At 43.5% G+C, this 24,436-nt stretch overlaps 1 protein-coding gene across 1 annotated transcript in view; it reads right to left on the bottom strand.

Annotated features, from left to right (window-relative positions):
* Positions 1 to 4,223: 4,223 nt before the first annotated feature.
* Positions 4,224 to 24,436, bottom strand: part of LOC143963564 (chondroitin sulfate synthase 1) — a 78,880-nt gene continuing 58,667 nt past the window's right edge. The window contains exon 3 of the mRNA XM_077473239.1: positions 4,224 to 9,503. Coding sequence (XP_077329365.1) covers positions 7,911 to 9,503 — 1,593 coding nt within the window. The 3' untranslated portion in view covers positions 4,224 to 7,910. The remainder of the gene's footprint in view (positions 9,504 to 24,436) is intronic.

Genomic DNA, 24,436 nt, shown 5'->3' with positions numbered 1-24,436 from the left:
CACTGGGTGAACCTTCTGACGGCCGTCAAGCATGTAACCCGTGGCACCCGTGTAGATTTGGTTTTACCGCCACGGATTGCATGCAGGCCTGACTCTTCTTCTCCTCCTCCTACTCCATCCTCCTCCCTCTCCTCCTCAGCTGCCTCCTCCTTTTCCGCTGCTAGCGTCTCTTCCACTGCACCGCCCAAGCTCCCCAGAACCTATTCCACATGCCAGGTGAGACGTTGCCATGCCGTGCTGCGTCTGTTGTGCCTGGAAGCAAAGAGCCACACTGGCCCGGCACTCCTTTCAGCTTTGCGTTCACAGGCAGATGAGTGGCTAACACCGCTCAATTTGACAGTTGGTAAAGTGGTGTGTGACAACGGTGCCAATCTGCTTAGCGCATTGAAACAGGGCAAAATCACGCACGTGCCGTGCATGGCACACGTCTTAAACTTGGTCGTGCAGCGATTCCTTGTCAAATACCCTGGGGTCCAGGACATCTTGCGGCAGGCAAGGAAAATCTCGGCCCATTTCAGAAGATCTTACACGGCCATGGCTCGCCTTGCTGACATTCAGCGGCGACACCATCTGCCGGTCAGACGTCTTATTTGCGATTGCCCGACGCGATGGAACTCAACCTTCTATATGCTTGATAGGCTGCTCCAGCAGAAACGTGCAGTTAACGTCTACCTGTATGAACTCTGCGAAAGAAACGGTTCTGGGGAGCTGGGTTTTTTTTCACCGCGCCAGTGGCTGCTCATGCGCGACACATGCAGACTTCTGCGGCCATTTGAGGAGATCACCAAACTGGTCAGTCGCAGCCATGGCGCCATCAGTGACATGGTACCTTATGCCTTCTTTCTGGAGCGTGCATTGCGTCGTGTCATTGATCAGGCTGTGGAGGAGCAGGAGCGGGAAGATGAGGAAGTCGCAATGCTGGATGAATTCCCAGGGGGGGCTACTCTATCTGAGACAAGTCAACAACAGGAGTCTGATGAGGAGTCAGAGGAGGATGGTGCCGGGGCGGATGAGCAGGAGCAAGAAGAGCATGCTTTAAACCTTTCTGGGATCCCTGTTGTGCGAGGATGGGGAGAGGAGAATGAAGAGGACGACATTATCCTGGATGATGAGCAGGAGCCAGGCCACCACACCGCTTCCACTTTAGTGCAAATGGGGGCCTTCATGCTCCAGTGTTTTAATAGGGACCCCCGTATAAAAAGCATGAGGGTCAAGGACCAGTACTGGGTGGCAACGTACTTAGACCCCCGGTACAAACACAAAATGGCGGAAATGTTACCGCCGTCGCAGAGGGCTGTCAGAATGCAGCACTTCCAGGCCTTGCTTCGAGAAATGCTGCATTCTGCTTTTGCGTGCGCTGGCAGAGGAGCAATTCCCACTCCCAGAGAAGGATTTGCGGGTACCAATCCAACAGCGCCTGCAAGAAGAGGCCGGTTTGAAGATGTGTTGGTGACTTCGGATATGAGGTCATTCTTTCAGCCGACCCATCGACAGGTGTCATCCGGATCCAGCATCAGGGAACGCCTAGACCGTCAGGTGTCCGACTACATTGGGTTAACGGCCGATGTGGACGCTCTGAGGAGTGATGAACCCCTAGACTACTGGGTGGGCAGGCTTGACCTCTGGCCAGAGCTTGCCCAATTTGCAATCGAACTGTTGGCTTGCCCCTCATCCAGTGTCCTGTCCGAAAGGACGTTCAGCGCAGCAGGGGGGATTGTGACCGATAAGCGTACTCGCCTAGCTCACCACAGTGTTAACTACCTCACATTTCTAAAAATGAATGAGGCATGGATCTCGGAGGAATTCAACACATGTGACCAGTAGACCATGTATATGTCTATAAACTATTTTTTTAATCAAGCACACAGACCTTCTTAATTCATTTGGCTCACTTCCTTGACCCAAAAAAGCACACCGTACTATATGCCCCTACCCTCCTCTTTGAAGAGGTTGAGCGGTGTCATATTTCTACTGGGGCTGCTTATGATATCCCTGTGCTGTGCTGACTTCCTCCTGGGGGTTCTTATTATGAAGGGATCACACTATCCCTGTGCTGTGCTGACTTCCTCCTGGGGGTTCTTATTATGAGGGGATCACACCATCCCTGTGCTGTGCTGACTTCCTCCTGGGGCTGCTTACGGTGCTGCTGTCAGTGCTGTATGTCACGGTGCTGCTGTCAGCGCTGTATGTCACGGTGCTGCTGTCAGCGCTGTATGTCACGGTGCTGCTGTCAGCGCTGTATGTCACGGTGCTGCTGTCAGCGCTGTATGTCACGGTGCTGCTGTCAGCGCTGTATGTCACGGTGCTGCTGTCAGCGCTGTATGTCACGGTGCTGCTGTCAGCGCTGTATGTCACGGTGCTGCTGTCAGCGCTGTATGTCACGGTGCTGCTGTCAGCGCTGTATGTCACGGTGCTGCTGTCAGCGCTGTATGTCACGGTGCTGCTGTCAGTGCTCTGTATTACGGTGCTGCTGTCAGATGCCTCTATCACGGTGCATGTGTCATTCCGGTATGTCACGCTGCTGGTGATCATCTCCTGCACCCTCTTCTTTGCCTACCCTGGTCCCTGACCTTCCCTCTCCTCCATTGCCTTCATTAGCTCCATAGTCCTGAATTGTTAGAACAATTTCCCAAATAAAATAAAAATGCTTGTAGTTATCGATCCCAAATTCACCTCATACATGTATTATGTCATTGTCCAGATGGTGGGACTACGTTTTACCCCCTAATAATTACCACGTGGCCGCAAATTCGACATGAAGGTTTGCAAAGTTCGCCTCCCATTGAAGTCAATGGGGCCCGCGGCGAACGTTCGGTTTCGCGAACGTTTGGGTCCGTTCGCATTTCGCGTTCGCGAAACGTCCCGTCGGAAGTTCGTCCATCACTATTCATAAGTATTGTTCTGACTCCCAACTTTCCACTGGTTGGTGAAACCAAAACTCCAATGCAAACAGTTCTATTTGCTGTGACTACATGGACATTATAGATACCAATTTTCAGATGATTAACATGCCAAGATATATTTAGGCATTGATATTGGAGTTCACTTTTCTATGCCAGTAATTTGTGTTTGTAAAGCCTATATAATTAGAATTTGACACAGCAGCGGAGATTTATATTTTGGTGGGGAACATTCAGCTGGTTCAAACACCCAGTGTATCTATTCATTCAGGCTTAAAAATGTATAATATATACACACACACACACACATCATAGTATTGTTAAATCCCCAATACCACTGAAGACCTCACAATGTATTTGTCCACCAAGGAGAGAGCCATTGAAAGACTTTGTTCTATTGGACTCAGTTTTGATACTCCTCGGCATACCAGGACCTTTGGACCACTGCCACAACCCAGAAGGTAGAATAGGGAACGACCCCCCATTTTTTTTTTCTGGGAGGGGTGTTGTAAAGAGGGGATTGGGAGCTAATGGGACAGTATCCTTCTCCACACTTAAGAGGAAATAAGGAGATGAGGAGAAAAAAGAAGAAGAGGGGAGAGAGGAAAGTGAAAGAAAATGTTAACTAATTTTTTTCAGAAATATGGCCATTTGAGAGGCGATGATAAAAAGAGACAATTTTTTTTTCTTGTATGTATTTTCCTTTTTTGAATGTTTTGTGTATTCATGTATTGGAAATTATATGGAAGAGTCTGTATATTTATAATAATTTAATAAGAAAGACTTTGTGCTACTGGACTCAGTTTTGATAGTCCTCAGCATAACAGCCTTTGGGCCACTGCCACAAGGTAGAATAGCAAACGACCCCCCACATTTGTGTTTCCCGTTGCTTACGTAACAAATTCATTCTTCTTCCTTCCTCACACACTCTACACCGCCCCCCCACTTTTTTTATTCCCCTTCCATATCCTCCTCATCACATCTTGGCTCAACCCCAAAATGTTCTACCCCCCCCCCATCAGGGTTTTTGTGTTGTCGCACTGTCACGGTCCCCAGGTGCTCAACCTTTGACTCTACAATGCTTTAATTTTGGATACAACTGCACTGTATATATTTGCATTTATAATTACATGGCTTCTTGAGACCGTACACTTTGTATTAATACACAAAAGGTTTGTATGTTATGAAAAAAAAAAAAAAAAAAAAAAAGGAAAGGCAATTTGCCTTTGACAAACAAATTTGAAGAAAAACAGCTCTCAAACAGTAAATTGAGGAGTGACAAATGTGTGTAAACAACCAATGAGAAGGTCATGAAGCATACTGTCATTTTTCATTGAACATTTTATTTAACATTTTGCATAATCAAAAAAAAAAAAAAAAAAGTGAAATGGGAAAGGGACTGAATAAAATAAAAACATAATTTAAAACATTGTTCATTGAGCACTATTGTGCCACCAGAAAGAAGAAAAGCAGACAGTATAGGAAAGGGATGAGACCTGAGGACCCCGAGCTCATAAGATGTATTTGGTACAGACTTCAGTGCCTGGTATCCACTGAACTGTCCCCCTGCTGCAGGGAGATGGGAACGTTTAAGGCACTGGAAGAAATCTAATAGAAAGCTTAAAAAGGGGGGGGGGCACTAAAACCTAAAGAAATAACACTTTGATGAAGTCTCACGATTCACAGGATACATTCCCATGTTGGTAACAGATACCTTACCAATTGTTCAGAGGGACGAATGGGATAGCAAAGAAATGGGCAGAGGAGGAGATGTGGAGTGCATCTATATAAAAATGGAGGTAAGGCACATTGTAAAAATGATTTTTAAAACACAGAAGATAAACACCACTGGGAATGTGCAAGTATTTGGTCATTAAAAAAAAAAGAAAAAAAAAAAAAATGTACAGGTAAAAAGCTGCTGTAGTGGCAGGATTCCAGTATAAACAATAAGGACACATTATGGGGTGTAATGGCAAGAGGACTCTGCACAGACCGTGTGCGAGTCGGTGAACATTCAGATCCTGCAGTGTACCAAGGCCATCCTAGAAAGTGGCATCTGATGCAAGTCAAGTGTTATTTCAACAATTCGATAGACTATGTGCGTTTGTATGTGTAACCCAATGGACTTAGAGCAGAATGCAGTGTGTAGAAACCTTTGGGAACCATCGCATATCTTTTTCATTTGTTTTGCTACACTAAACAGATGAAACCAAAATCAGAACCCTGGTCTCTAGTTACTGCACAGCATCGCTTTTCTATCAGTTATTAAAGTGGTTGTAAACCTCAGATTTAATAAAAAAAAAATATAAAGTTCTGCAACAACTGGTGGGCCACAGGTTGAGCACCCATGGTCTATGCCAAGGGTGTCAAACTGGATCTCATCACAGGTCGCATCAGCATTCTGGCTGCCCTCAAAAGGGCCGGTTGTAACTAAGACTAGATGTTCAGAGAACCCTACCCTCCTTACATCACAGTGCACCCCCTGTGCCAGGTAGGAACTGGAAAGCAGAAAGTGCAGGGTCTGCAAGAGAGCTGCAGGATCTGGCAGAGGAATTGCGTCACTCTCTACTGCCAACCTGCCGAGACAAGGTGGGGTGGAGATGAGGGAGGTGCTACAGCTGCAGGAGAGGTGCAAGGGCCAGATTTGGCCTGTGGGCCTTGTGTTTGACACATGGTCTAGCACATCCGTTCTTAAAGTGGGGTTCCACCCTAAAGTGGAACTTCCGCTCATCGTAACCCTCCCCCCTCCGGTGTCAGTTGGCACCTTTCAGGGGGGAGGGGGGTGCAGATACTTGCCTAAGACAGGTATTTGCACCCACTTCCAGGCATAGACTCCCACGGGAGTCTATGCGGTTTCCTGTCCCGCCGCACTGTCTGCTGGGACACACACGGGCGGACCATTCTTAATGCGCTGCTCAACTTTCGCATGCGCAGTAGGGAACCGGGAAGTGAAGCTGCAACGCTTCACTTCCTGATTCCCTCACCTAGAATGGCGGTGGCAGCAGGCGAGAGCCAAGCGATTGATCGGTCTCATATGTCGACATCGCTGGAACCCGGGACAGGTGAGTGTCCATTTATTAAGTCAGCAGCTGTAGTATTTATAGCTGCTGGCTTTTAATATTTTTTTGTAGGTGGAATACCTCTAACCTTTTTACTAGGAATGCAAAGATACCGGTGCTGACTACTCGTGAAAATACTCCCAATTTCTGAAACCATTACTTTGTGTTGCGATTTGCGCCCATACAAAAAGAAGATACAAAATGCAATTTGAAGAGGTGCTCCTTTGTGAACACAAAATTAAATCACTATGACAAGCCTGGGCTCACAGGAGCGGTGGGAAAAAGCACCGGCGAGTTGGACAGGTATCAAATCGATGTTAAAATCTTGGGATTCTTTGCGGTGCAATATGCACGCATTCATTTTGTATGGACGCAAATCGCACTGCAAAGCATGAATACTCAGTATCAATTAGTACCTGACTGAAAGCATCGGTACTCACTGATTTTTTTGGTCTCTGCATTCCTACTTTTTATTCCAAAGAAGCGCTTGCAATAAAGTTTAGACCTCAGGGAACCCCTGCAAAAAATTGTTCATAGTTGGTGGTCTGTGGTGAGAAAGCCTTACATTGGTGGTCCCAATGACACCCTTAGTCATGGCTCTGCCTTACATGGGAGGTTAGTTAGCCACAGCCCAAGGAATCCCTAGTCAGTTCTGAAAGAACCCTATGGTTCCATAGAACCCTGGTTGAAAAGGACTGGTTTATGCCGACACCAGACAATCCTGGTGGGGTGGCCCTGCCACCCCCCAGTACATAGCAGGTGACCGACAGCCTCAGCTGTGCATGGTTCCCTATGTGACTTTGTAGGTGGGGTGGGGGGGGGGGGGGGGGGGGAATTCTATCCACTCAAGCCTCAGATAACACTTAGCTCCCTGCTGTGCCCAGTGTGACATTAGATCATGGGTGTCCAACCTGCGGCCCTCCAGCTGTTGCAAATTGAGAGCCGTGCTTGCAATACCTCATAGGACTTAGTTTTGCAACATCTGGAAGGGCCAAAGGTTGGACAAAAATACATTAGATCTTAGCCCCCGGAGCTAAAAAAAAAAAAATAGCCTTTGATCTGTGTACTTTAGAAGGCTGAAGGCAAAAAACACTGTAAACAGGTACAACTTATGTAGGAGGATTTGCTTCACCTCGATCACCTGGGGATAGTCTCTTCAGTTGGTATATGTAAGGGTTTACAACCACTTTAAGTAAAGCACTATAGACTCAACTACTAAAAGGAGCAGTAAATTGGTACTTAAAGAAAATTTTTTTTTTTTTTTTTTTAAAGCGTACATTCAAAAGACTACCCCCCCACACCCCTTTAATTTAGAGGGGTATATTGAAGACAAAGGGGGGCTAATATTTTACATGCATCTTTAAATTTATAAAAAAAATTGGTAAAAGCATTCAGACAAAACAAAGGGGCCAAGGTCCATACAACGATGTCAAGAACACACTACATCCTCAAATGCTGACTTTAAAACCAATTTCAAATAAAGACTGTCATAATTATGAATGCTTGTAACTAATGTGATTGGTTCAGAAAAAAATAAAAATAAAAAAAACCGATGGATTGATGTTTGGGGCAAACAAACCAGAGATATCCCAGGTACAGTGCAGGGTCTACTGGCCATACTCACTATGTTGCAGAAGAGGGATTGGGGCAGGACAGAAAACAAAAGACATCATGGAATGTGACAAACAGAGATCTGTACATAAAAAGCTTCAAGTTGTTGTGTATTGCAATGTTTGAAAGGCAAATACTGATCACATTTCTTTTTTGTTCAAAAAGTTCATTTGGGAGCAGAGCGCCTCATAAGAAAAAAAAACAAATAAAAAATAAAAATAACTAAAAACTATGGTTTCCTTAGCTAAAGTTTTGAAAACAAAAAACAAACAAAACCAAAAAATAAAAATAAATTAGATGGCTATGAAAAAGTTCATTGTGGGCCAGCTACGCTGGCTCATCAGGCTGTCCTCACAGTATCATTTTTGTGAGTAGTTTTGCCAAAGGCTGGGTCATTTTTTTCAAGCCATAGTTCTGCCAGTCTCTGGGTGGAACCGTACGTTGATGCTTTGGATCCCAAACACATCTTGTATTGCTTAGGATCAATATTTGGGTCGCAAAACACCGGGTGGTGTACATGGACCACACCAACCTCCTGGCTTCTAAAAGTCTTCAAACCTGCTTGTACTACTTTATTAAAAAGGTCTACATCCTCCAGTCCCCATCCCTGTATAGAAACGTCAAATCCTCCAGCACGAAGGAGGTCTCCCTTATGAACACAAGTAATACCAAAGCCATAGTTCCTCCACAATCCAGTTTTTTGTGTAAATGCATAATGATTGTCGCTGGGAACCTTCCCGGCATAAACAATCTTAGGATCATATTGGCTGAAGATAATGGGAAAGTAGGTTTGTTGTCCTAAGATAGTGTTGGCTCTACAACGCTGAAGAAACTCAGTGGTGAACACCAAATCCACATCGCAAAAGAAGAGCAAAGAATCGTTGCTAAACTGAGAAGATCCAACTTCCAGGGCCAATGCTCTAGAAAACTCCCCAGTCACCGGCAATATTTGCATGTCTGACTTTGGATACTTAACGCGATAATCTCTCATGAGGTCGATTTGTTTCTCCTTGTCGGGATTGGAGTTAGAATTGAACAGCAAAACAACGAGCTTCACGTTTTGGTTGGTAAGAAGGCAGGTCTTTTCAAAATTGGCCATGAACCTACTGAACATTTCAAAGCGCCCAGATAATGGAACCAGAATGTTGACCTTCTTTTCCTTGGGCTCCTTGTGTTCAGTCTTCGAAGAGGTGAGTTGGAATGAGACAAACATCTTAAGGGAATTGGAAAGGAAAGACAAGGAGCCGGAATCTTGGTTGATTCTATTCGCCAGCTCTTTAGCATCGATCTCTTCATGCTCCTTGAACTGAAGCTTACTGAAGGTTTGTTGGAGGTAGGCATGTCTCCTCACAGGGACAGTCATTTTCTTGCCCTTGTGCTTTTTGTAAAGCAGGAGCAGATCTAAAACATATTCTGCGCCGTATAGCGGGTTCAGCCTACGGTAGCCATACTGGATCTCCTTAAAGTCAATAATACGCCCTCTGGTTTTGGCATTGGCATTTATCATTTCCATGACCTGCATCACTATATCATCTAGCGCTACTTTTTGTGAAGCATCCATTCCTCGTCTTGGGGGCTGCCCATCAGCCGCTGAAAACAAATACTTGCCGGTGAGAAACTCCCATTCCAAAATCTCCTCCCGTTGGCGTGGCTGGTACCTCATAAAAGACGGAGCTATTCCGAGCTGAAAATCATCTTTGTGGACCTCGGTGTTGCTGTATTTGCTCATCAAAACGATTTCCCGGTGAAGCTGGATTGTGCGGTAGCGTAGTTCTGCTATTTTGCGGCTCAGCATGTAGCTGTGCAGTCGATACTGGTATGGTGGATTCTTATTCGGATGTAGAGTGATGGCTCTGTGGATCTTGCTGTTGTGCAGGTCCTGAATATATCCCTTCTTGTTCTGCTCATAGTTTTCATAAAACAGCTGCTGCATCTGGAAGAAAAAAAAAATAAAAATACATAAAAATTAAAGTCCGTTCCATACATGCTTTAACTGCAATCCTTATATGTACATACAGCATGTTTACCGCTTTTCCCATAGACAGGGGAAAAAAATTGCAAATGTTTAAAGTGTGATTCATTCACAGACTGAAAACTTTGCTATTGATTATATTATGGTTGCTTAATGTGCAGCTTAACACAAAACATGGAAAGTCATGACACAGATTGTACAGTAAAATCTGAATATATGTGAAACTAGATGACAGATTTATTAAGCTATATTTACCCTTCAATTTTTAAATCAAAAAATAGTTTTGGACAAATGTGGTCCAGATTACTTAATAAAGGTTTTGAAAAAGTATTTTTAACTTCAGCAGGAATGTATGGAATCCATCTGAGAATGCTTAAAGGGACAACCAAGAAAGGGGAGGGGGGGAAATAAAAATAAAAAGCAGACTTGTGCTCAATCTGGTTATAAGAACCACAAAAATGTTAATCCGTAACCATAAAAAAAAGAAAAAAAAAAGAAAAAAAAGAAAATGTATATGTATACGATAGATGATAGATATATAATTTTTATTTATATACATTTTTTCTTCTTTACTTGCCAAATATGTTGCAGAAATCTCCCTCCACTGAGTCTGGCTGCAGGCATTTTAACTGTGGGCAGCTGAAGCCGCTACCTGTTAACTTCCTGGATTTACAGACACACCTCCAGCTCTCATTGGTACCCTTATGACTCACAACACCGCCCTCACAAGAGAGCTGTGCACATCATAAGAAACAGCAAGTGAGCAATATAAAAGTATTTACTGGCAGAAAAAATAAAAAAAAATAAAAAATTAGGTACTATCCAAAAAGTTAAAAACAAGGGCAGAATATATATCCTGCCTATCTCTACTGGAGGTGAGCAGCACCTGCTCAAGTTTCCCTCCAACATCCTGCAATCTTAAAGCAGAACTAAATGCAAAAAATAAAAATAAAAAATTGTGAGCAGGCTTTTTATTGCAGAACAGACATGCAATGTCTCTAAAAATACACCTATTTGCAAGCCTCTGAATGTTTACCTTCCAGCACACTGCCAGGCTGTAATCCCACAGCGGCCAAATCCAACTGGCCAAAGATTGACAGCTGGAAGAACACAGAAGATTGCTGGCATCAGACCATTGGAACTCAAGCTGGCCATATATAGATGGTTGTAATCTGCACGGAACGACAGATTTGAGCCATCTATGGGCAGGCTCGTTGTACCCAATTCAATCGGTCGACTTGGGTACAACCACCATGTAATTACAGCCAGTGGCTATAGCTGCTAGCAGTAATCACTTTTCTGGTGGCAGAACACAATGGCTCCGTGGGAGGGATTCCCCTCCCCCCCCCCCCAACAGTCAGAATCAAGCTATTTTCTTTCCTGCAACCTGCGGCTGTAGGAAAGGAAAAATCACATCAGTTAAGTATCTACACTTTCAGAGCTGCTTTAAATCATTTGGATTGAGGACTAACTCATGTACCCTTTGGGGTTTCCCCAATTTCACTTATGAAGTGCCAGAGTATTGGGAGATGAAAATGGGCACCAATTATGTCCTAGAAACCAGTTAAAAGATGCAGAACAGCACCAAATACCAAGACGCCAGAGCCTTCCCAATTACTAGATTACATTTAGATCACACAGAAAAAAAAAAAAAAAAAACATTCAATAAAAATAAAAAGTTTTAAATGCTATAGTAGAGCTCTTCTATAATAACTCATAGAAGAATCCTGGTTCCTAACAAAACACTGTTTAAAAAGGGGCCTAAGGCTCGGTTCACACAGGGGGCAACATGACTTTTGGAGGCAACTTGGACGTGACTTGAGGTGACGCGACTTACAACACTACTCCAGGCCCGGCGACTTGCCATGGCCAATCAGAGAATGAGCTCGGGGCGGGGGGGGGGGGGTTGACGACTCCTTTTGAGAGCTGATAATTCTCTGAGAGTCGCCTCTGTATAGACAGAGATCCGACTTGGAGGCGACCTCCATTGAAATCAATGGGTACCAGTCACCTACAAGTCGGATTGAAGTAGTACAGGAACCCTTTCTGAAGTCGGAGCGACTTCAGTAGCGTGCATTAAGACGGCTCTCATTCACTTATTGAATTCTACATGTTGTGCGACCTGAGGCGACTAGGGGCGACTTGAAGTCGGATCTGAGTCGCCCCTGTGTGAACCGGCACTAAAGATTAAGACAGGCGAGAGGAAGCTTTTAATTACACAATTTCATCCATATTAAAGCCGGGTTATCCACTAGATGTTTACTGTTAAAGCATTTTTTTATACTTTTTGGTCTTTTCAAACGAAAGAGTTGATAAAAAAAAAAAAAAAAAAAAAAAAAAAAAAAAGGGACACGGAGCCTCCGCCATCATCTGTTTACCCGAGATCTGTGAAAGCCTTAAATGCTCTAAAGTTCTCCCATCCATTAAAGGCTGAATGTTTGTGGTCCAGCTGTTGTGGACTTCACTGGCTGCTTTCCAGCAAAGCGACTGAAAGAGCGAGTGTGTTGTGTTCTTGAGTTTTAATGAAGACAAACTCCTGCCAGCGAGCGCTCAATGTATTGGTCAATCCGCGGCTCTAATAGAAGACCCGGTTTATAGAAAAACCTGGCATCCTGCCTGTGGAGAATCCCATAGGATTTCATCACAGTCAGAGATTGTACTGCAGAGTCAGACTCCAGAGCTTGGCATACTTCAATGAACAAGGCCTCATGTTCAGTGGGTTATCAATGCATAAGTGCAAGCAATATGTGATGGCTTATTATAGAAGACGCGCTCCTCTCTACCTGGAAATGGACATTGCGGATGCCGATATTCTTTAGAAGCACATTCTACAGGTGACGGATATGAGAGGGCACTGCCCTGGTCACACTCCGTACCCTACATCAAGTAATCCACAAATCCTGGCATTATCCAGGTGCCTATACAAAAGGGCAATTATAAGCAAGATCTAAAGCAGCCCCCTTCTCAACCTCATCTCAGTGGAAACATTAAAATAATCAGGTCTTGGGGAATCCCTGCTAAAAAGAAATTAGTTGGGTGGTGAGAACAGCAACCTTACAGACCGCTATATTAAAAAAAAAAAAAAAAAAAAAAAGTAATAATAATAATATACATATATAATCACTGGTTGTGGCTCATTTTTGGATTTCTGAAAATTCTTAAAGCGGTAGTAAACCCAATAAAAAAAAAAAAAAACACTTACATTCCCGGGATGCCGGAAATGCTAACATTGGTTGTGCTCTCAACCAAACTTTCAAACCATCCAATGGCTGGTGTCATAACTGATCACATGTGCAGCATTATGGCAGTTGAATTATTAGAGCTTACAAGATGGCAGCTTCCTTGCCTGAAAACGATAGGAGGGTTTACTTCCACTTTAAAGCAGAGCTCCACCCAAAAGGGGGAGTTTGGTTTTAAAATAAAACCCCTGTAAAAATGTATTTTTTGGTATCTGGTTTTGACAGGAATCTGCTCCCCACTTGGATCACCTAGGCCAGTGGTCTCCAAACTGTGGCCCTTTGCTTGCCTTGATCGGGCCCTTGGGACACTATTCCTCCCACTGATACTATTCCCTCTGCACCAACAATGGGGCATAATTCCTGTCACCGATACCAACAATATGGCACTATTCCTTCTACTGACACCAATGATGAGACACTATTCATTCTTCAACAATAGGGCATCATTTCTGTCACAGCTAACAAAAATGGGGCACTAATACAACCAGTGACCCCAACAATGGTAGGTTCTATTCTTCCCACCAACATCAAGGTTGGAATACTATTCAGCCAACTGACACCAACTGCAGGACCCCATTTTTCCCCACCGATACCAATGATGGGGCACTAATCATTGCCCTTATACCAACAATGCGGCACCAATTCCTCCCATTGGCACCAATGATGGGGCACTATTCCTTCCTCTGATACCAACAATGGTGCCCTATTCCTCCCAATGACAAATGTTAGTGCACCATTTCTTCCCCCAATACCAACCCAACGGGGCAATATTCCTCACACTAATGCCAATTATGAGGTACTCTTTACTTGCGTTGGTGCCAGGGCATTTTCTACTCACACTGGCTACAGTTTGGAACCCCCCCCCTCCTCCACAAAGTTTGAACAGTAAACTGGCCCTTTGTTCAGAAAGTTTGGAGACCCTTGACCTAGGCAATCCAAGCAGAAGTTGTCATTTGCCCTACCCCAAGTCTTCTAGACTGCTGGACCATTCAGCAGCTGCAGCACAACGCACATGGGCACTCAGCTGTAAAGATGGCAGCTGTCACATCCAGGTGCCCACAATTGAAATGCCAGCTCTGGGGAGAAGAGAGGGAGAGAACCGGCTGTACAGGTGACCACATCGCTGCATCCCAGGGACAGGCGCGTGTGTTCATAAATTTTTTTTTGTAGCTGCTGACTGTAAAAAACAAACAACTGGAGCGCCTCTAATGTGAGGGGGGGGGGGGATCACTGATGTCATGCAACCCTTAGCAACCTCTGGGGGAACCCTGTTTGGTTTGCTTTGGATCAGCCATGCTCAATTTGCAATTACCTGCTATGTAGGTTACATTGTTATTGGCTCAGAAAACGGAAAAACCTGTGTGCAATCCACCACTACTCTACGATTGTCACCATGTGAAAAAAAAAAAAAAAAAAAAACTACCATATTTGGGGAAAGTTTTTTTTTTTTTTAGTAATGTCACTCAGGTTTGTGTCCTTAGCTTTGTGAACCAAGAGTTCAAATCTATTAATTTCTGAAAAGACAAAGCTATTACAGCAATATGAATGTGCACACCATATAATTACCGCACTCAAAAGTTTATTTACGCAATGGGTGCTGTAACGGCATACAAGTTATAGTTGCATAAATGGCACACCCAGACTCCAGTGCCAACTCATCTGGAAAGCTGTTCATTCAATGTACCTGAAGCAGGTTGAGTGAAAGGCTTGGCCTCGGTTACACAAAGGCAGAAGCAGTGAAAGTAGAAAAGTGTATCCAGTTCAAAACTGAGCACCTTCTCCGTCCTGCCAAAGCCAACAAAAGCTCTGGCAACAAACCATTAGCAGCTTCTAGTATTGATTCTTTGTATATATTGCGAGGCTTTTATATCCTGAACGGATCACTCCAGGTAACAAACTCAACCAGAACAGTCCTGCCCAGAATTATTTTATTCTTAAAAAGTAAACCTCAGGAAAGAAATATTGAGACCATCGGAAAATGCTCGTTACTTGGCTGTTGTACCCCTCTGCTGGCTTCTAATACTAAAGCTGGCCATAGTAAGAACAAAATTTGGCCAGTTCAAGAGAAACCGAACGAATGTCAAATCTAGGGGCAGGCTGGTTGTACTGACATCGATCTACTGATATTAGCAGATGAGTTGCAAGATGGAGGAAAAAAAAAAAAACGCACACCCCTCCATGGGGTTTTAACAATAGTTTATGCCAGGGGGCTCCAAACATTATGGGCGCGCACGCCTCACCCCGGGTCGAGGGGGGTGGGGGCGCGCACGCCTCACCCCGGGTCGAGGGGGGTGGGGGCGCGCACGCCTCACCCCGGGTCGAGGGGGGTGGGGGCGCGCACGCCTCACCCCGGGTCGAGGGGGGTGGGGGCGCGCACGCCTCACCCCGGGTCGAGGGGGGTGGGGGCGCGCACGCCTCACCCCGGGTCGAGGGGGGTGGGCACGCCTCACCCTGGGTCGAGGGGGGTGGGCACGCCTCACCCCGGGTCGAGGAGGTGGGGGGCGCACGGTCAGTGGTGTCAATGGGAGAAATAGTGGCTCATATCAGAAGAATAGTGGCCCGAGTGCTGGATGAAAGGCAAGCAAAGGGACACATTTGACCTATGGGCCGCAGTCTTGCGATCACTGGCTTATACAATGCCAATTGAAATGAAAAGGTTTTGCTTTAGACCAGGTATATGCAATTAGCGGACCTCCAGCTGTTGCAAAACTACAAGTCCCATCATGCCTCTGCCTCTGGGTGTCATGCTTGTGGCTGTCAGTCTTCCTATGCCTCATGGGAATTGTAGTTCTGCAACAGCTGGAGGTCCACTAATTGCATATCACTGCTTTAGACTATAAAACCAGTCCTCTTCAGAAGCAGAAAGTAAAATAAAAGATGAGCCAAGTTATAAACAGTATCTGTTTCCATCAAGAACTTGGCCATAAATTCTGGATGTTTGTGTACAACAATGAAGCATGAAAATATATATAAACCTGTAGTCCATATACCGGGTCTATCATAATACAAGGCAACCCAGTCACCCAACCAGTCTGTTAGCCCACAGCTTAAACCTAGAGATAAACTGCATTCCAGGGGCTTACAATGTTCTTCGGCACAAGACTGTCTGATTTTCAGTAACATTCATTTTCTGGAATACAAACTTGTTCTCCGCTGAAAATCCATCTTGCTGCCAATATTAGAAAGAGGAAATGGATGATGTGGCACCGGAGTAAATGAGATGTCACCTAGTCACTTGATCCTGGCACGATGGCACACAAGCGGTTCTCGGTATACCTCGGAGGACTCCAATACACATAATTAGGAGAAGAGTGCCTAGTAGTTCTCTTTTTATAGAGGCAGAACAGTATGCTTATTTGCCCTGTGCCAACCACAAGCCTTTGCCCACAAGTTTAAATCTAGCAAGTTAACCACTTAAGCTTGGACGGCTGCAGACAAAATGACAACGTTGTACGGGATTCTGGACATGTGCTTGGCAACAGAAACACCCCAATTCACCAAAACCTCTGCCAGGACACTCCTGTACAGCAGAATACACCGACTAACGATTCCCAAGGATCCATCTACCGTGCCCTGTACGGTTATTCCTCGTGCATCACTCAGCAGGATTATATCTGTACATTATAGAGTACACTACTACTGAATAGAGTCTCGTTCTGCCTGGTTAAACCTTAATTGCTCCACCCTGGGAGACGCTGCCAAGGCAGGTCAGATAAGCAGAACACATCAGTTGTTATAAGCAATTAGGAAGTCTAATGCGCAATAAAAAGGTTACAAGGTTCAATGGGAAATTGCCACAAAACTACTTTTTTTAACCACTTGAGCTCCGGAAGATTTTACCCGCTTCATAGCCAGGGGAGTGGTGTGGCTGGTGGTGAAGTTGGCACTTTAGTAGACATGTGTTTACCAAGATCCCCCCCCCCCCCCCCCCCCCCAGTAGACGAGAGGGCACATGCAGCAATCCCAACTGACAGCTGAGTAACCACGAGAGCTGACAGTCTGATGCATTGTATTTTTTGAATGAAGAATCTATACAGATTCTCAATCAAGTGATACAGTAAAAAGGGACCATCTTCAGTCTTTTTGTCTCAAAAGATGGGGGTCTGCTTAGACCTCCGATATCTCAAATTAGTGAGTGCACACCTTGTATAACAGTGTAAATTTGCTGTCCCCTCAAAGTAACTCACACATCCATTAATGTCTAAACCACTGCAATAAAAGTGAGTACACCCCTAAGTGAAAATGTGCAAATTGGGCCCAAAGTGTCAATATTTTGTGTGGCCACCATTATCTTCCAGCACTGCTTTAACTCTTGGGCATGGAGGTCACCAGAGCTTCACAGGTCACCACTGGAGTCCTCTTCCACTCCTCCATGGACGACATCACGGAGCTGGTGGATATTAGAGACCTTGTGCTCCTCCACCTTTGAGGATGCCTCACATATGCCCAATAGGGTTTAGGTCTGGAGACATGCTTGGCCAGTCCATCACCTTTACCCTCAGATTCTTTAGCAAGGCAGTGGTCGTCTTGGAGGTGTGTTTGGGGTCGTTATGTTGGAATACTGTCCTGCAGCCCAGTCTCTGAAGGGAGGGGATGATGCTCTGCTTCAGTATGTCACAGTACATGTTGGCATTCATGGTTCCCTCAATGATTTGTAGCTCCCCAGTGCCGGCAGCCCCAGACCACGACACTCCCACCACCATGCTTGACTGTAGGCAAGACACACTTGTCTTCGTACTCCTCACCTGGTTGCCCCCACACACGCTTGACACCATCTGAACCAAATAAGTTTAACTTGGTCTCAGACCACAGGACATGGTTCCAGTAATCCATGTCCTTAGTCTACTTGTCTTCAGCAAACTGTTTGCAGGCTTTGAGCATCATCTTTAGAAGAGGCTTCCTTCTGGGATGACAGCCATGCAGACCAATTCAATGCAGTGTGCGGCGTATGGTCTGAGCACTGACAGGCTGACCCATCCCCCCCTTCAACCTCTGCAGCAATCATATGTCTATTTCCCAAAGACAACCTCTGGATATGACGCTGAGCATGTGCACTCAATTTCTTTGGTTGACCATGGCGAGGTCTGTTCTAAGGGAACCAGTCCTGATAAACCTCTGTATGGTCTTGGCCACCGTGCTGCAGCTCAGTTTCAGAGTCTTGCCAATCTTCTTGTAGCCTAGGCCATCTTTATGTAGAGCTCAATTCTTTTTTTCAGTTCCTCAAAGAGTTCTTTGCCCTGAGGTGCCATGTTGAACTTCCAGTGACCAATACGAAAGAGCAATAACACCAAATTTAACACACCTGCTCCCCATTCACACCTGAGACCTTGTAACACTAACGAGTCACATGACACCAGTGTGGTAAAAAAAAAAAAAGCTAATTGGGCCCCAAGTAATAGCCCTTGAAAAAGCACACACACTTACAAGGGACAGAGATAACATTTATAAAAGGGCAGGTATATTACAGAAAACCGCAGAGGAGATGAAAAGCAGAAGGAAACGTTTGCCCATGCAAATAGGAGAGCTGCAGCCAGGCATCTGGCCACCATATAGACGGGTTTAGACTGCCCTTCAGCAGTTTTTGCCTGTTAGAAAATAAATCCAGTCAATATTTTAAAGAAACGGAACAGTCCTGCAGGATATTAAATAAGAGCAGGAGATAGATAGATATATATATCTATCTATCCATCTATAAAAATATAAAAGCCATTAATCCATTCATGTACATCTACATTACAAAAATACAAATAAAAATGAAAGGCAACCTGCCTTGGGGGGGGGGGGGCGTAGGTCAAATATTCAGGAGGGCCAATTTGCAGCTCTGCCTGAACCAATATCCATTTCAATGGCTGAGATGACCAAATGCCATGCCAAAAAGGCATTGGTGTGATGTGACTGGCACTGGAGGGAACCAGGAGCAGTTTCTTCAAGATAGGTGGATATTAAAAAAATAATAATAAAAATAAAAACCCTGATGTTTTACCCATTATCCAGCTTTACCAAAAAAGCAAAACCATGAAAGCTCCTCACTTTAAAGCCAGGTACACACCATTTTTGTGCAACCCCCATGAAAAAATAAATAAATAGCAAATTAAAAACACACACAAACATATCTCCGGTCGAGAGCCGCTGTACTAACCATGCAAGGCAAGTTCAGTGGTCTACCCCGCTAAGTTGTTGTGCCCTGACAGGGGGATGCCCCAATACCCCCCCCCCCCGCCAGAACACTCCGACTATTGTTCTCTTGACATTGGCTGAAAGCGCTGATAGAGAGTAGGTCGGCTGCTGGCATTTTACAGCATGCACATGGGCAGAATGCCGGCTGGTATTTTTTGTAAACGGCAAATGTCTCAACATTCTGCCCATGTTTACAGGGCTTAAAAGTGAGAAAAGGACAAAAATAAAAAGCAGCCAAGAACGAGACCACTAAGGCTCCATTCACACCTACGTGATTTGAAATTGCAAAAAACGTGGGACATATATTTGGAATGCCATTATTTAACAGCACCTAAATGCAGTGCGATTTTGACATGATTAGCAACAAAACACGCTAAAATTGCAACACCAAACACTCCAGGATCTGTGCCAAGCTTCAGGACATGAGCTTAGGAGCGATTTTTGGAGAGGGAGGCCCATTCAAATGAACGGTGCGGCCCAAAAAAAAAAAAAAAAAAAAAAAAATAAAAAAAAAAAAAAAACACACAACCTCGCTGCAGCAGTTGTTGCTATGCTCAGGTGTAAATGGAGCCTATAAAAACAGACAATGAATGCACAGGTCTGCAGTGACGATGAAGAATCTCTGAATGGAAAAAGAAAACCATGAATGAAAAGCCCGAAATTCTTTGGAAAGCTTTTCTGAAGCCAAACTAAGGGGGCGTAAAATGCTAAAATATGCATCTTATTTCGCAAATACTGGAACCGATAAATCACATTTCCTGGCAAAAGTAGACTACAATGATAGGAAATATGCTCCTAGAGGCCCCAATCTAAAGTTACACAGTTACATAGTTAGTCAGGTTGAAAAAAGACACAAGTCCATCCAGTTCAACCTTAAAAACAAATAAATAAAATAAAAAATAATCGTACAATCCAGATACCCAATTTTATGCCCACAATTGATCCAGAGGAAGGCGAAAAAAAAACCCAGCAGAGCATGCTCCAATTTACTACAGCAGGGGAAAAAAATTCCTTCCTGATCCCCCAATAGGCGATCGTATTTTCCCTGGATCAACTTTACCTATGTTAGTACCTAGTTATATTATGTACCATCAGGAAAGTATCCAAGCCTTTCTTAAAGCAATCTACTGAACTGGCCAGAACCACCTCTGGTGGGAGTCTATTCCACATTTTCACTGCTCTAACTGTGAAGAAACCTTTCCGTACTTGAAGCTGAAATCTCTTTCCCTCTAGACGTAAAGAGTGCCCCCGTGTCCTCTGGGTTGACCGTACAGAGAACAACTCAACACCAAGTTCACTATATGGATCCCTAATATATTTGAACATGTTAATCATATCCCCCCTTAATCTCCTCTTCTCAAGAGTGAATAAATTTAGTTCCTCTAATCTCTCCTCATAGCTGAGTTCCTCCATGCCTCTTATCAGTTTGGTTGCCCTTCTCTGCACTTTCTCCAGTTCCCCGATATCCTTTTTGAGAACTGGTGCCAAAAACTGAACGGCATATTCCAGGTGAGGTCTTACTAATGATTTGAACAGGGGCAAAATTATATCTCTTTCTCTGGAGTCCATACCTCTCTTAATACAAGAAAGGACTTTGCTCGCTTTGCAAACAGCAGCTTGGCATTGCATGTTGTTATTGAGCTTATGGTCTACCAAAACCCCCAGATCCTTCTCCACTATGGATTCCCCCAGTTGTACTCCCCCTAGCATGTATGATGCATATTCTTAGGCCCCAAGTGCATAACTTTACATTTATCAACATTAAACCTCATCTGCCACATAGTCGCCCAATTAGACAGTGTATTGAGGTCGGCTTGTAAATTGGAGACATCCTGTAAAGACGTTATTCCACTGCATATCTTGGTGTCATCTGCAAAGACAGAAATATTACTTTTGATGCCAGACCCAATATCATTTATAAAGATGTTAAAAAGTAAGGGTCCCAACACTGAACCTTGGGGTACACCACTGATAACCTTAGACCATTCAGAGTAAGAGTCATTAACCACGACTCTTTGAATTCTGTCTTCTAGCCAATTTTCTATCCATTTACAAACTGATATTTCCAAACCTGTAGACTTTACCTTACACATGAGCCGTGTGTGCGGAACTGTATCGAATGCTTTTGCAAAATCCAAGTATACCACGTCCACCGCCACCCCTCTGTCCAAGGTTTTACTTACCTCCTCATAAAAAGAAATCAGATTTGTCTGACAACTTCTCTCTTTCATGAATCCATGCTGTCTGTTGCTTAAAGTGTTTTTGTTCAGCAAGAACTCGTCGATGTGGTCTTTTATTAAACGCTCCAGTATCTTCCCAGCTATAGAAGTTAAGCTAACAGGTCTATAGTTACTTGGTAAAGACTTTGATCCCTTTTTAAATATAGGCACCACGTTCGCCCTGCGCCAATCCAGTGGGACTATTCCCGTCATTAATGAGTCCCTAAAAATTAGATACAATGGCTCTGAAATTACAGAGCTCAATTCTTTTAGGATCCGTGGGTGGATGCCATCAGGGCCAGGTGCTTTATCCACCTTTATTCTGTCTAAGTATTTCTGGACCATATCCCTTTTGAGCCATTGTGGATCATTTGGGGCTGTGTCACTACCACCCCCATTATGGACATGAGCTCCCCCATGCTCTTTTGTGTACACAGAGCTGAAGAAAGTGTTTAATAAATTAGCCTTCTCTTTGTCCCCAGTCACAAACTCTAGATTGTTTTGTAAAGGGCCTACATGCTCAGACTTGACCTTTTTACTATTAATATATTTGAAGAATTTTTGGGGGTTTGTCCTACTATCTTTTGCAATCTGTCGTTCGTTTTGAATTTTTGCATCCTTGATTTCCTTTTTACATATTCTGTTATATTCTTTGTAACATTTAAATGACACTAGTGATCCTTCATTTTTATATTTTTAAAAGCTCTTCTCTTACAGTTTATAGCTTTTTTAACTTTGGCCGTGAGCCACATAGGTTTTGTTTTTAGCCTTTTAAACTTATTGCCCATGGGAATATACTTTGCAGTGAGGTCCCCAACAGTCTTTTTGAAGAATTCCCATTTCTGTTCTGTGCCCATTGAAGCGAATATTCTCTCCCAGTCTAAGTCCTGGAGAGTAGCCCTCATCCTTGGAAAATTAGCTCTCTTGAAGTTAAGTGTTTTTATCTTACCCGTATGTATTTCTTGTTTAGCGCTAACATCAAAGGAAATCATGTTATGATCACTGCTACCCAGGTGTTCCTTTATCTGGACATTAGTAATAAAGTAAAACCATTAGATTGCTAAATATTAAAAAGGAATTTTTTTTTTTTTAAATGGGGATCATGATAGAGTATATATATATATATATATATATATATATATATATATATATATATATATAATATTTTTAATATATATATATATAATATTTTTAATATATATATATATAATATTTTTAATATATATATATATATATATATATATATATATATATATATATATATATATATATATATATATATATATATATATATATATATATAATATTTTTAATATATATATATATATATATAATATTTTTAATATATATATATATATATATATATATATATATATATATTTTTTTTTTTTTTTACACACACACACACACACCTTGGGCCTTGTCCAATTGTTGGTCTTCACAACCAAAGCCTCCATCTTTTAAACAGCATAAGAAAAACAAACAAATCGGGACACATGCAGGCCACGCTTGCTATTGCATCCACCCTTCGCTGCATATAGCCTTTAGAGATGGCTGCACACAGCACCACATGTCAAAATAGTACATGCTTGCAGGAGTGGTGCACAAATCCCAACGCAGGCAGCAGCTGCGTCACTTGCATCCACCTCAATAGGCTGCCTGCAGGCACAACACACCGGCTACATACAGAATGGGTGTCAACACCTGTCTGAATGAAGCATTTAGCTGGCGCCAGATTGTTCACTCAACCTGCAGGCTAAAAAAAAATGACATTAACAGATTTCTCCATCCACACTGGCGCTGGTCATACATTATACAATTTTCTTTAGCTTTACCTTCAACTATGTAGTGTAGGGGCCTGTCTGATTGCATATAAATTAAAGAGCGTTAGGTTTGACCTCAAATTATACAGTTTGGGTAAATCTAAAAAGGAACAAAAATTGTATAAAATGTTGCATTGTATAAAGTCTGGCCAGCATAACGGGAGCCTTGGACCATTTTTATTTAGACAGCCAGCGCAACAGAATACACAAACCGCTCCTGCATCTTTTTGCATGCAGACGCTGTTCAGCCAACAATTTTCCAACCAGCTCCTTCATCAAAAAAGTCGATTGAACTTGAACAGTGTTGCTGGAAGGGTCGTACTCAATTTCTGCCAAGTCAGCAGGAATTAGCCAAACTATAAAGTAGAAGTCCGGCACCAACACTAAAATCCCTGCATTTACAGACACCCAAGATCACCAACCTATCTAACCCTGTAAAGAAAAAAAAAAAAAAAAAAAAAAAAAAAAAAAAAAAAAAAAATCGGTATGCATACCTTTTCTGAAGCCACTCTGACCCGATCCCACACTGAGCTGTCAGCTGCGGCGGAGGGTGCAGCCAACAGAAGCCCCATAGTAAGTCTATGGTTGATGTCACAGCTGTTATCGGCCATGTCCTCTGCAGAGCTTCCGCCACTGGAGACAGGGCTGGTTTGGCTTCAGAAAAGTTATGTATACCGATTTCTTCTTTACAGGGTTAGTGTTAGATTGTAGATGTCTGCAGAAGCAGGGATTTTTAGTTTTAGGGTGGAATTGCCTCTTGAGTATGGCCAGCTCTAGGTTTGAAATGATCAGAACTTTTTAACTTCAACACAACTATTTGTGCGCCTAAAAAAGGGACCAGGACATATAGAAGTGGAATTATTTCTTCCAGGGAATCTGGTAGCAATCACTATTTTTAAAAAGAGCAACATTTCAGACGACACGTGTCACAAAGGGCGAGACGTAGCAATTGTGCCTTCTGTATAATGGAGTATTCTGAGCTGTATTTACAGACCCGCGTCTGCCATGTCCTGCTGCAGACCATCTGTTGCTGGCCACAGGTCGGACCCGTGCCCAAGAATAGTTTTTGCGTTGCTGTGAAAGGGAAGGTTTCCTGTCCAGCATGGCAGATGGGCCTGAGGTTTCCTGGACAAAAAATTCACACAACCCATTCACTTTTCAGTCGTTATTTCTCTTCTCTGTATTGTGGGACGACGATCTAACCACAACATTCAATCTTCTTCCTACAATTAGCATTCCACCAGATGGAACGCTCGCTGCTTATCACTAAATATAGAGCCATTTTATAAAGTTGTATTTAGAGCCCTATGATTTATTTTACCAAATAAGACATGTCATTGTGCCTGTTGGAAGACATTCATTCTATTTAAATCTCATTAAAAACACCAAAAGCATATCCTACGTCATCTGTAATTTCTTGATGAAAGCATCCTGTA

This window comes from Lithobates pipiens, unplaced genomic scaffold (assembly GCF_037356315.1).
Source record: "Lithobates pipiens isolate NorthernLeopardFrog02 unplaced genomic scaffold, aLitPip1_a1.2 Scaffold_8, whole genome shotgun sequence".
Classification (NCBI taxonomy): Eukaryota; Metazoa; Chordata; class Amphibia; order Anura; family Ranidae; genus Lithobates; species Lithobates pipiens.
The sequence above is the reverse complement of the archived record's forward strand: the minus strand, read 5'-3'. Positions and strand labels throughout refer to the sequence as shown.